Raw genomic sequence first — 14,684 nt, 5'->3', positions numbered from 1 at the left:
TATACAAATCTTCATGGAAAAAAAGTGTTGATACAAAAGGAAGAGCATAACGCAAAAGGGAAATCTCTGCTATGTTTGTCTCTATGCTATTTTTCTGAAGGCAGTCCTGGACTGAAAGACCCCTTCAGTTTAATGTCTTCGCTTAATTGTAATAGAAACTTAATTTGAAGTTTATTGGGAGTCTTCAGAGAAGGCTTATAATGATGATAACATCTGGGGCCAGGAGACCAAAAGTGACAGTGATTGTTGTGAGGCAGAAGCATGGTCTCTACAAATGTTGGTATCCTGGGACAGTGGTCCTATCAATGAGGGACATTTTATTTTTATTATCATTATAATTATTATCATTATAATTATTATTATTATTATTTTACAAGGCAAATGGGGTTAAGTGGCTTGCCCAAGGCCACACAGCTAGGTAATTATTAAGTATCTGTGGCTGGATTTGAACTCAGGTACTCTTGACTCCAAGGCCGGTGTTCCATCCACTGTGCAACCTAGCTGCCCCATTTTATTATTTTTAATGTTACTTATTAAAAATGTACAATTTTTGATGCCAAAAATTTTTGCTCTCTAATGGATGTGGGTTATTTTTTAATTAGCTGGATCACATAATAAATGGGGGCATACCTTTCAGATCTCATGCAGGTAGCATAAATGCTTTGTCTACCTAGTGTAATTCAAATGTAGAAGATATTTGGTATTCACTGACTTTGTCTCTAAATTCAGGACAGAAATACAATCTATAAAAAATAATTTTGTATGTCCTCCATCCTAGTACATTGAATGTAGTATATACAAATAAATAGTTGCTAAATATATGCATAAATGGAAAAAAATGGGAAGTACTTAATAACTAGAAATTCAACTTAGTGAAAAATCTGTGAATAACCCCTATACTATTAATTATTGAACAATTATAAGGCAGGGCACAAAACAGGTTACACAATCAGTTTATTTCCTGAGATTCTCAGGACCTCAGTTTGTTTTTCTTTGTCCTGTTTAAGGAATCTCCTATTTCCTCATGACTCTACACACCTTTCCTCCATGTCCTGCATAGGACTTTTCTAGGAATTTCTTAAATCAGTGTATTAAACTGTGTATGAGTATTTAACATATCCTGTTTCATTGTTTGCATATATTTCAGAAATTTAAAGAGTAGGGTGTACAAGTATATAATTTGCATTTGATTAAATATAACATTTATAATCATTTTTTTTTTATTAAAAGTTGGGCAAATAAACCCTTGGTCATTTCAGCCTCTATGGATTCCCAGCTACACACAGAAGGTACTTAATAGATGTTGGATTTGCTAAAACATAACATTATTTTGTCCCTTTGGAAACACATATTTGACTCTCAAATTTTCATCTCTCAGTTCCTTTTCTAGGAAATGTAAAGTGCCCTAAGTCAGAGGCCTATCTTTACTAGATACTTTTGTTGAGATAAGGAGCATATTTAAAAGTTGCCACACAATTAAAAAAATACACATTTACATAATAAAAAAACTTCCAAAGAATTTAATGTAGATATTTATACATATGCTTTATAAGTAGCAATATGGCAGACAGTTGAATTAGTACATAAAGTTTTATTTAAAGTTTTCCCCTTACAAGCAAGCTCATTTACACATTCTAATACTGTACAAAATTTACATTCTCTGTGACTTACTCAGTTATATCACTTTTTTCCTTGGTCATGCCTTCCTGAAAGACAGAAAGTTTTACATACAGTTCTCATAAATGCTAAAATTTATCTTGGTTGAAAAGAAAAATAAGACAAAGAACCAGTCAAAGGACAACAAGGATCCTTTTAAAAGTCTAAATTTTACATTTCAGAGGGACTAGGTGACAGCTCACTCTATAAGACCTTGAGGCCAACCTTCTTTTCATCAGAGTATCAGCTAAGGTTCTTATATGGAGCTCTATAACTGGTTACTCTTTCTTCCTTTCTGTCTCTCTCTATATAGATACTTTCAAGGGAAAAATGGAAATTGATTGCACTGGATATCTTTTTTTACAAGGGATCCTTTGGATCTGAACATACAAATAAATACAAAAACAATTACGATTGCACTTTACTGTAGGAACAGTTTTAGATTTGAGCACCTTTACTCCATCTTTCCATGTTCCTCAATAAGAGAGTCCCATCAAGGCATACCCACTTGTGGCCTCACACTGCTTTTAAAGAATCCATTTATCATAAGATTCAATCATTTCATTATCTTTCCATATCTTTGCTTTACTTTTTACTGATGTTTTATTAGACTCCTAAAAGCTTGAAAATAAAATTTCTTTTCTTACCAATTTTGCCCCTTCTGATTTGACAAATATAAACTCTCTCACTCCTGCTTCCCCCCCACAATTCCTGTTGCTGCTACTACTGCTGCAGTTGCCAAGAAAACAATTTAATTTTTTGTCTCTGTGTGTAAGCATTACCAATGAAAGCAATAAGGATGTGCCCAGTTTGGCAAATAATGATGGAAAATCATGGGCTATTCCACAGCCAGCTGAAGGAGGGGAGTAGTCTAATGCCTTTCTTGAGGACCAAAATAAAATAATTGGAAGTTGCTGTGATTCTTTTAAAACATTTAAATATTATGTTTCTCAGTGACAGAGAAACAAATAAGATTGTACTTAACAGTAAATATTCTAGCTCCTGGTCTCTGAAATGCAGGGGACAATCTGCACTTATTTTCCCATGGGTCAAAATTTAAAATCTCATCTCATCTGAATCCATGTTAACCAAATTTACTGGCCCCAATTTTTGGAGCAAATAACAGGTGTGTTCACTACTTATGTGGTCCTAAAATGGGAGAGTATAATTCTCAGGGAACTGATTTCAGCACCAACCTATAATTCATATCTTTTGGACCAATAGGAACTCTGCCTAGTTTGTGACAACAAAGTACAATAACTACTGGATCTCTCACAGAGTCCCTATATTACTTTGCCATTTCCTTCTCTTTGCTTAGTTTCTTTTTGATGCTAGTAGGACTGGTGGTAGATGAAGAGAAGTTAGCTTTGGGTGCTTTTTCTAAAATTATTTGGCCTGCAGAGTCTGTGTAATCATCAGTGTTTAGGATTACCAGACAAAGATGCCATTGATGTGATTCTGGGTGAATTTTTGAAGCACTCAGAGAATACAACATCTCCAAAATGTCAAAATGGATCACATGCAGGTAGACTACAATGCACAATAATGCTCTTATATTTCTCTGGGGCAGTCTTCAGACATCTATCTTTCTCCTTTTCAAAGTTAAGATCGATGTGAGGAGTTTCCGTGAAGTTGGGCCAAGTTAGTGAAAACCAGCCTGAGGTGGCAGTCTGTCAACATGGAAGGTCTGGTGTGGTCTTTAGCTACTTGCTTCACAAGACTGGTATGTGTCCAAAACTGGGGAATTTTTATTTTTTGTAGTTTGCCTTTAAAGCATCAATCTAAACCCAAAGGTGGGTTTTGGAAGTTGTGTCTGTAGAACATAATTTTCCCTACTAAAATAATTGTGTCACCTGTCATTGCTTCCCAGAATGGGGCATTTGTTCAACTCAATATGTCCTGTGTGTTATTTGTTGTAAGGCACACAGGCTGGTAGGATAACTGTGGCACAAGCAGGACCTGCCAATGGTTCGGCTACATCTCCCTCTAACTCTGTCCAGGTTCCTTTCTCCGGACAATAGCAAATGGTTGATGACTTGTAGGCTCCCTGGAAAACAATAAGAAGACTTTAATGAAGCTTGGCTGTAGAGAAGTACAAATTCAGGTTTTTGCAAGGCAAATGGTTAAATGGCTTGCCCAAGGCCACACAGTCGGTAATTATTAAGTGTCTGAAGCCGGATTTGAACTCAGGTACTCCTGACTCCAGGGCTGGTGCTTTATCCACTGTGCCACCTAGCTGACTCTCTGATTGTCATATTAATTTAATGACTTGGCATATTAAGTGAGTTCACTGGAAAAAACTGATCTGACTGTCCCTTGGGGAAAAAACAACAATTTACACATCTCTATATCTATGGATAAAATAAATAACTATTGACTCAATTTTTCTATTCTGCTTCTCTGCTCTCACATGTACTTTGCATCTGTTTTATGCAACAATAGATTATTCTGTTGTAATCTATGTTTCACATGTCCCTACTATACTGTAAGCACCAGGAAGGCAAGCCTTGAGGCAACAAAACTTTTAAAAAATCTCTCTGAAACTATTAGTCAAGTATTTATTAAGTTATTACCATATGATTAAGTGATGTATCTACCATGATAGAGGGAAACATCTCCTGCTATTAAGGACCTTTTGTTCTAATGATAGAGACACTAAAGGGGTATGTATGTGTATGTTCATATATATCCAGATGTGTATAAACATGCATGTGTATATCTGGGCATACTGTATAGCACATGTATGATGTATGGACATACACCCATGGATATATGAATACATATATTTATAGATACATACTTTGGTGATTGTAAGCTTATATATATGTGTATATGGCACATACATGCATCACATAATATACACAGAGGTTCCCTATATATAAACACAGAGATATACATATGTATGACTAATCATGTATAAAGGACTACTCTAGTTCACCCATGCACACATGTGCATGATGCATATAATACATATATTCACAAATGTGTACATGCACACAGTACAAATATGCACAGCATAGGCTCCTATGCTCACATCACTCTGTATACATACAACACATGTAGAGGTATCTATGACATGCACTAGAGACACACATGGATACATCCATGTAGATAGATGGAGGGACACATTACAAATATGTATTCTATATTCATACATACATACATACTATACATATTCACACACATACATACACAGCTTTCTCCTTACCCTTTATACACACACACACACACACACACACACACACATACACACATATGTGCACGCAAGTATGGGGAAGGAACTCACTGGCAGATCAGGGAAGGCTTCCCATAGAAAGTAACACTTGAAATGAGTACTGAATGTAGCTAGAGTTTCTAAAGGTAAAGGTAAGGAAGGAGGGAGTACCTTTCAGTCTAAGGGCAAAGCCAGTGGGGGGAAAACAATGCTTAGGAATAACAGATGAAGGGTTGTGAGGGACCAGCAAGGAGGCCAGTATGTCTGGATCACAAGGAAAGTAAGAAGACTGTTATAGATGGGCCTTACCATCTATAACAGTGGTCTGCATTACCCTGGGTGTTTAAGAAAAGCTTATTTAAATGAACTGCTGAAATATTGAAAAAAAATCAAGGCCAAAAATTGCCTTTTTTAAAAAAAAATATTCAAAAGATTAAATTGAAAGCTGTTTTGGATCTTGAATTAACTGAATATTTGTCTCAGTTCTCCACTTGATTGTATTTTTATATGCTACAACTTCCTCAGGGTCTTAACCCCACCAGAGGTGTTATGGCCACTTTGGGGAGGCAGGGCAAGAGGGACAGATCAGCTGGAAGGGAACTCCTCCTCCCCCAGGCTCTTGGTTATTTACATTTCATGTGTGTTATAACCTTCCCAGACCCCATCAGGGTGAAATTCCTACAGAAGTGCTGAAAAATGGAGAGGAAAAAACAAAATAAATTTCCTAATTTTCCTTAAAGTCAATTCACATAGCCTAGAGGAGCCATCTAAGCTAGTGAACAATGTTACTGGTCTCATTTGCCTTACCAACCTTAGAGGTCAGACTGCAAAATTGCCCTTCCTCAATAAAGAACCTTCTTTTTTGTTGATGGGGGTAGAAAGGAGTGGACAATTATTTACTGACAACACTTCCCTAAGTTTTGTGAAGTTTGCCTCTTACCTTGCTTTAAACAGTTAGTTATGTATACCTACAGAGTTGGACACATATAAATATCTAGTCATGTGTAAGCTCAGCATATTTGCCTTGGCATAGCTAATGTAATTAAAAAATGGTGTACATACCCAACAAAAAAATTCCTTCATATCATATTCTTATCATAGTAAAAAGGAATGAAAATAGAAACTGATACAATCTAAGAAACAAAAATTAATGACTTTACAAAATTAAACTGAATCTAAATAAAGCAACCTTAAAAAAAAAACGGTGTGAGAGGCTAGAATGCCAATCTTTTGGGGGGGGAGTCAACCAAAAATAAGCACCATTACTGTTTCTGGTTATAAGGAAGGCTGTGAGAATGCTGGCAAAATATAGATACATACCATACTCCAACTGTAGCCTCCCACAAGGTAAATGCTGTCATCAAGGACGGCACAACCAGGGCCACTTCGGCCTTCCAAAATGGGAGTCTGCAGAATATTCCACTGGTCACCCTTGGGATCATAGCATTCCACAAGCATAACATCAAGATGGGAGAAACCTGAATGACATGATGGGAACCCATTTTAAAACCCAGCCTCTTTTTCAAATAAAACATTTATTAATGCTTTTCTAATTTTTATACCATAATCATTTTCTGCTATTATCCCCTTTGTAATAAAGCAAAACACGAAAAACCAAATGACAAGATGACCTTGCCCACTAGTATATAGAACATTTTGTTCCCATGGACCCTCACTTTTTTATAGAGCAAGGGAAGCATACTTCATCATGGTTCTTTGAGATCAAGATTGTTAAAATTAATCTGAATTTGTCCACCTTTTAATTTTTTTTCTGTTTTTTTTTTTGTTAACATAATTGGAGTTTTAGTATACAAATCGACATTTTTTTGCTTTGGTTTGCAAGGCTGGATCTTCTGTCTTACTTAGGCTCAAAGTGCAGAGGCCATTCACAGGCTTGATCTTACTACTGATGAGCAACTCTGTTTCTTATGTGAATTGGTTTGATCCACTTTTGGCAACCTAATGGCAACCCTCTCCTGAGGAATCTTTATATTGGTATTGGCTTAGCCTGCTGCAGCTCAAAATCCTTAGCACCAGGTCAGCCTCCTAGTAGCAGAAGTTAAAGGTGTGTTCTTGGCCCTTGTATTTGTCCTGGTTCTATTTCCTCTGCATCAGTTCATACAATTGTTCTTATTTCTAAATTCCTCATGTCAATTGTTTCTTATAGAACAATCACATTCCATTACATTCATAGATTCATACATTCATACATTTCCAATTTTTACTTGCTATAGAAAGGGATTCTATGACTATTTTAGTAGAATTGGAACCTTTATTCCTTTGATTTGTTTCGGTTGTATGCCAAGAAGTGGGAATGATTTATTAAAAGATATAAGTAGTTTAGTAAATTTTCTGATTTAATTAAAATTTCTTTCCCAGAACTTGACTAATTAGTCTAGTAAAGAGTTAATAGTGTAATTTTTTCCCCCAGAACCCTTCCCAAATTGGCAATTTCCAAGTTTTATTATTTTCATTTTTTGATAGGTATGAGGTATTAAACTTGAGAAGTATTTTCATTTCTATATTTCTCATCATTGGTGAATTAGATAATTTTTTGATATGTTATTGATTGCTTATTCTTCTTTTGAAAATTATTTCTTCATATCCTTTGACTACTTGCAGCTTGCAAAGGAAAACTCAGAAATCCTTTTTTATAAGAATGTTACCCCACTTTTACACTTCTCTGGCATAGTTGTAACTTGTATTCGAGAAAGATTATGAAGTTTGATTCAAAAATTCCTGGAATTAATGAAAAACTGGGGAACAAGGTCATTCCTTTGTAAGAAGAGGCATAATGGTCAATAATATTACATGATTATATATCTAATAAATAAATTAGCATATATATAAAATTTCTATTATGTAACAATAAAAGTATATATTTACATAATTGTATGATATATTATAAAAATATTAGACATGGATACACAGTACATGCATGTATATATGTCCCATATACACATACTCAAATTGAGGCTTATAGGACAGAGAAAGAGCTAGCTGGTCTTGGAGTCAGGAGGATGTGGGTCCAAGTGCATTCTCTGACACATTCTGGTTGTGTGACCCTATGTAAGTCACTAAGCTTCTTAATTCCCCTCTAAGTTAAATTTATATCATGAACAAAAGTAAAGATTTAATAGTCTCTGAAATAAGTTTGATAATCACAGAGAGCATAATGTGCTCAATAATGTTTAGAAAGGATTCTCATTTTTAATACCCAAACTGTAATATGCTTATTTTTAAATATCCAAACCAGGGGTTAGCTTCTCTGTGAGGCTATGACTAAAGTTCCTCTTGACTACATTTCCTAGAAAACAATTTATAGAAGAAAGAATCACTAGTAGTTTGGAGCTAAGGAATAATTTATTTCACTGAATTCAGGGTTATAAGAAATCGTTTTTGCTCTTGAGTTATGAAGGCTCCCATTTTATTATCTTTGGATTTCATTATTCATTTCTTTAATGGGTGCAGTATTATCCTAAAATTAAAATAATTCTGTCTGCATAAAAGACCCAATAAAGGCTCAAGGGTACTGCTAATTTGCACAAAGCAGATTTTATTTGGTCAACATGTTTTTTACTTGGTTGGCTATGATTAGCTAATAAGCATCCCCTTAGCAAGAAGCATGACCTCAAATATTATTGTGATTAAAAATATGACCTTTCAAATGATTTCCTCCAATTGCATATAGCCGATCATTCATTACAGCCAAAGTGTGGATTGCTCGTTTTGTGTTCATATCTTGTTTTCGGGCCCAGACATCCATAACAGGGTCATAGCAATACAACCATGGAACGTACTCTCCATTGTGAACACCCCCTGTGAAATAAACAGATGTGAAAATGAGGACCACGGCTGGCAGTCATGGTTACTAACAGAATATGGATCAGGGACTTGCCTGAAATGTATATTTTCCCATTGTGCACTGCTCCTGCATGAGCTGCCAGAGGTTGGGGTAAAGAGGAAACGTAACGCCACTCATTGGTTTCTAAGTTATAGCATTCCACGCTGGACAAGTATCCGGTTTCATTCCTCCCACCGATAACATATAAGTGCTTATCCAGGCGACATGCGTAGAAACTGGCTCTCCTGAGATAAAAGGAGCAACCCACAGAAAGTTAGTAGTATAATGGAGAAAAATTATTTGAAAAATTATGTGGACCAATCAGCTAAGTCAGATGAGGGAAGTCTCTTCAGAGAGGGCTCTAAACTTTTGGAGACTATACATATGTACACATATTAAAAATGATGACTTTTGTAGCTATCATATGTGTTTTCTAAATGTAATTTAAAATTCTGATTTTCATTGTAACCATCTAAGGGAAGTAGTGTGGAGGACAGAAAGTCCATCTCCAAGATATTAAGTACTGGGTTCAAATCTGTCTTCTCAAGCATCCTGGCTGTATGATTGCCTGTTACTTATCTTTCAAGGAAATGAACTTTCCAGGTACATTGCCCTCTCTACCCATTTATCCAGGACCCTCTCTCAGAAGTTACTTTTCATGAACTATGCATATATCCTTTACGTATATAGTAATTTGCATGCATCTCCTTTATGAGAATATGAATGTTGTGAGGGCATTTATATTCCCTTCTCTTTTAGTATTGGCTGACTCTTAGTTTTAGAGAAAGGATCTGACCTATATTGGTAAATGGGGTTTTCTCACCCAGGATTTCACTTTACCAATGAAATCAGAAATCCAATTTCTATCTCTGTTCACCTAAGTCTACATGCTGTTGGTTTCAGCTATTTTTATTCTCTGAAAGGAGAAAAAGGTGTTCATTAATGTTTGGGGCATCTGGTACCTTGTATGAATTTCAGAGCTCAGGAAGACAAAGTGAAAAACGAGGCAGATAATGTAACAATAATAAATTATCTTGACATTCACTTTCTTTATGGTCCTTCAAGGGTCATTGTTCCCAATTTACTAGGAGAACCACATCATCAAAATTTTTCTTCAATTATCATTTTCTTATTTTTTTCCCTGTGCAGTATTACAAATAGAACAACTTCCCTTAGGTTGTTCTTGTAAGTGAGTCTAGCTCTTTAAATCCTGCTCCTTTGATCCAAAGGCTTTTCATCCAGGGGCCAATTTTCACAAATGACTCAGGACTAACATAAGGGTCTCTTTTCAAAACCTGTTGCTAACTAGGCTTACTGCCTCATGTTCTCAAAGGCAAGGTGAAATAAGGGCTAATTAATTCTCTAGCTGATAGTGAGCCAGACTAAGCAAAACATTCTTCAACAACTTATTTTTCTTCCATAGTAGGGATTTTGAATCAACATTATCTAGTAGCTTCCTCCCTTCATAGACTATTTCTCTCTTGCTCCTGAAATTAAGCGTGTTTGTGTGTGTGTGTGTGTGTGTGTGTGTGTGTCTGTGTGAGACTCTCAGACTTAATGAGGCTATCTGACCTGTAGTATATTAACTTAAGATTGTATATGAACTACAGAAAAGGTAAGCACACAGGTGGTAGAAGCAACAACGTGAACTATCTTCTGTCCTAATAATGATAAATTCTTGGGAAACAGAGAATAGCACCAGCTTCAATAGGAACTTTATGTTTCTAAGATGAGTAAGATGATTCCTTGACCCATTCTTGATTTCTCACACATAGCCTGTCTCTCTTGGGAGCAGGATACAAAGTCTTTGAATTTAGGAATGAGTAAGATGACTTAGGATACAAGAGAAGAGGACTTGCTGAATCATGGTTTTTTTACACTTTAGCTATCTGTCATGGGTTATGTTAAAGGAGAAGAAAACCTAATTTTGAAATTACATTGAAAACCTAAAATTGAAATTATAAAACAAAATATAATCATAGCAAGTCAAGAAATACTATGATTCAATAGTTTAAAAAGGTCAATGTTATAATAGGGTGCTTTAATGTGTTCTGACCTAGGAAGATGTTATTTCCATTGCTTCCCCCCAACTAGTTAGGTGCTAATTGGATTATGATGCCACATATAGGTTTTAAATAAACAGGGGGAAGTTACTGAGAAGCTAGAGAAGGGCAACTAGGATGGTGAAGATCCTTCAGATTGTGACATATGAGAATAGGTGAAGGAATTGAGAATAATTAACCTGGAGGAGAGAAGGAATGGCGAGAGAGAGCATATTTTTAAACTATCATATCATATTTGAAAGACTTTCACATGGAAGAGGTATTGATTTGCTTTTGTCCTCAAGGAACAAAATAAGATAAAACAGGCAGAATGTGCAGATTTAGATCTAATATAAGGAGAAAATTCCTGAATCTACATACTTTCATCAGCTCTTCTCCATTTCTGGAATGCTCTCCTCCTCATCTTTGTCTGCTGGTTTCTTTGAGTTTTAGTTACAGGAAGCCTTTTCTTGAATCTCTTAATTCTAGTGCTGTCCCTCTGTTGATTGCTTCCTGCCCACCCCAATTCATCCTGTATATAGAACTTGTTTCAACATAGTTGTCTACATATTTCCTCCATTAGATAGTGAGTATTAAAGAAGTCATAATAATTTTTCAAACTTGACCTGGAAAGATTTTGCTCCCTAGAGAAATGAAGTTTTCTTTGTTAGAAAATTGTCTATAAAAACAATCTCCATCTCCAAAAATAGGAAGATGTTGATACCACTATTTTTACTCTGTATAGAGCTTTGAACTGATGATATATATATATATATATATATATATATATATATATATATATATATATATATCATACTCATTAAGAAATGAGACAATTTGGGGTCCTTTAAAGGTGTGGTATGTCCTCAGATAACTATAAAGAGATAATCAACTTTCTGAAAGTCACAGTACTTTATGGATAAAGAAATTAAAGTTCAAGGGATAGATGTGATTTAATCAGGATTAGAGACAAAACTTGAATTCTAACCTCCTGAGTTTTATCCTGAGTTATATCATGCTTCTTTGCCTTTTAGAAGAAACAAAAATTAAACTAACTTCCAGCTGTTGGCTATCTCAATGGGAGAGGTGAATCTGTCAATGCTGTACTTATGTATGAACGAATTTACCCTCTTCAAGCATGAGGTTTTCTTGTGGTTCAGTCATTTTCAGTTGTGACTAACTCTTTGTGATACCATTTGGGGCTTTCTTGGTAAAGATACTAAAATGGTTTACGATTTCCTTTTTCCAGATGAGGAATCTGAGACAAATAGGGTTAAGTGACTTGCTCACAGTTACACAGCAAGCAAGTGTCTAAGGTCAGATTTGAACTCAGGAAGATGAGCCTTCCTGACTGCAGTCACAGCACTCTATCCACCAGGCCACCTAGCTGCCCCTAATTAGTGACTTATTTTCTATGACCTAGGCTTTAATCTTAAGTCAGTTTCTTCATTTGGAATGTGAGGAAGTTGGGCAAAATAATGTCCAAGTTTCCCTCTAGTTCTGTATTGACAACTCAACCATCTCTACCAGATAAGTCTTCTGTGTGATAGGTTTTGGCCCACAACCTGCTTTTGTACTAGGGCTTTAAGAAAGTTGATTATGCCTTTATTTTTATCTGAGAGCATTCACACCTTTAAAGGACCCCAAATTGTCTAATTTCTTAATGAGTATGATATATATCATCAGTTCAAAGCTCCAAACAGAGTAGAATGTATAAATGTCTTCCCATTTTGGGAGATGGATATTTGATTTTAAGAACAATTTTCTAACAAAGCAAAACATCATATCTCTAGGGAGCAAAATCTTTGCAGGTCCAGTTTGAGGAATTATTATGACTTCTTTAATATTTCCATATAAAGGAAGATTTATACATCTATGCATAATAATGGATGATGACACTGCTTACTAATTTATAAACAATATCAGCTTCAGAAGGACACCAAGTTAAAAATAAAAGCCCTACTCATCATTACGAATTATCACTTTCCATAGAAACCCATCTTTATTTCCTAATGGAATGAAGACATGGGGGAAAGTATAACTTGAAAGAAAAAAATAAAACAACACACTTAAGCAATGGGAGTAACAAGGACATGAGTCTTTAATCCAAAAGAAAAAATAAAGCTTCTATATTTCCATTTACAACCTTTTTAATGACACACCACTTTTAAGGTTTAGGGCTCTACTAAGTGGTAACTATATCATTTCAAAACATCTTAATGAAAATTTAAAAACATTCATTGATGTAGTATAGGAGTACATATTCAGATGTTTGTAGAGAACACACACACACACACACACACACACACACACACACACACATACACACACACCAAATGAATTTTTACTCTTCTTCTAGATATTTTACCATCCTACATAGATAACATAGATAGCCTCATTCCTTTTAAAAAAAGGGTAATTATATTTTTGATTGGAATTTTGAATTTCTTATTCATTGCTGACATGAAAATTTAAAGGGATAATTTCTCATGGAGGGAAGTGGTCAAGTCAGGGAATGTTGATTTGAGTTCTGGACCTGCTGCTAACTACTTGTGTGACCTTGAGTGGGTTAGTCTGGCTAACCTCTTAGGTCACTTTCAGCTTTAAATCCTATGTACCAACTACTGGGTCATTATTTTCTCTATATAGTAATCATTTATAGGATCTTTTCCTGTCTTTCTGAAATTGGCATGTGTATGTGTTTGTGTGTGGTGGGAACATTATTGTCTTAAAAATTATGACTTCTTTGGTACCTGGCTGTATTCTATCTCTCCTGATAGAATACAAAGTTCTTCAGGGCAGGAATTATTTTATTTTGGTCTTCATATTTCCAGCTTCTTGCAAAAGACCTGGCACATAGTAGGTGCTTAAAAATGCTTAATGATTTATTCATTGACTAATAATGATGACAATGATTTAAAAATAATTGTTGTCAATTACAAAATGATATTTCTTATCAAGTAATTATAATGGAAAGTCTAGTTCCATATTTTGGACTATTTATCCATCCAAAAAGGTGGTAGATTTTTTGCTATGTTTCCTAGATTTCTTTTTCAGGTGTCAGGAGTTCACATGCTAACTACTGTATAGAGCTTAGTGCTATCCTTATTTGAGGATGACACACAAACATATGAAAAAGTCAGTACATGGAAAGTGAAAAGGATCTTTTTACCTTTTTTGTACTCTAGACAACTGTGTTTCATAAATAGTATGTATCACATTTTCATAATTTGGCTCTCTATATCTACCTTATCTACCCTGCAAGATTGGAAGGTCGTACAGGGAAGGGGTCTTTCTCATGTACTTTTATATCTCCTAGAGCACTTATTTGGTGTTCATGAAATAATTGTTGAATATATTTGCTTTGCTTTTAAAAGAAATTTGTGCTAGGAAAAAGTCATAAGGAAGAGCATGAGTCAAGACAAAAGACAAGAGTAAGAAAAAAAGCAAAAATAATTATCAAGGAAAAACTATATAAATATGATACAAAGTAAAACAGGTTGACGAATCAAGGTAATTCTATGTTGACCAATAGGTTGTAGAACAGGCTATCTGGTTTTCCCAAATAGGATGCAATATTCAAATAAATTCAGCATGTATTTCTTAAGTGCTATTATTTGCCAGGCATGAAGTTAGGTATTGGGGATGCAAAGACAAAAATGAAAATATTGTTTGCTCTCAAGGAGCATGTGTTTACTTTCTCCCTGAAAGCTGACATTTCTTTTCTTTTTTTGTTGCTGTTTATAAAGTTTCTTTGGAGAAGTATCTTCATTAGTGCTTGCTGTGACTTTTCCTGTTCATATTTTTTATGAAATTAAAATATTGATACATAACTAAGAATACCAAGCTTAGACTATTCATTAGTCAAAAATTTATTAAGAACATCCTGGAAAAGGAAATGGTAAACCAAGCCAATATCTTTGCCAAG

At 35.1% G+C, this 14,684-nt stretch overlaps 1 protein-coding gene across 1 annotated transcript in view; it reads right to left on the bottom strand.

The window, feature by feature from the left end:
• Window positions 1-1,536: 1,536 nt before the first annotated feature.
• Window positions 1,537-14,684, bottom strand: part of KLHL14 (kelch like family member 14) — a 126,737-nt gene continuing 113,589 nt past the window's right edge. Inside the window, exons 5-8 of the mRNA XM_074200155.1 lie at window positions 8,769-8,959; window positions 8,531-8,689; window positions 6,191-6,348; window positions 1,537-3,703 (exon numbers count right to left, since the gene is read on the bottom strand). Coding sequence (XP_074056256.1) covers window positions 3,563-3,703; window positions 6,191-6,348; window positions 8,531-8,689; window positions 8,769-8,959 — 649 coding nt within the window. The 3' untranslated portion in view covers window positions 1,537-3,562. The remainder of the gene's footprint in view (window positions 3,704-6,190; window positions 6,349-8,530; window positions 8,690-8,768; window positions 8,960-14,684) is intronic.

Source organism: Macrotis lagotis, chromosome X (assembly GCF_037893015.1).
Source record: "Macrotis lagotis isolate mMagLag1 chromosome X, bilby.v1.9.chrom.fasta, whole genome shotgun sequence".
Taxonomy (NCBI): domain Eukaryota; kingdom Metazoa; phylum Chordata; class Mammalia; order Peramelemorphia; family Peramelidae; genus Macrotis; species Macrotis lagotis.
Note: the sequence above shows the minus strand (reverse complement) of the source record. Positions and strands in the feature narration are given on the sequence as shown.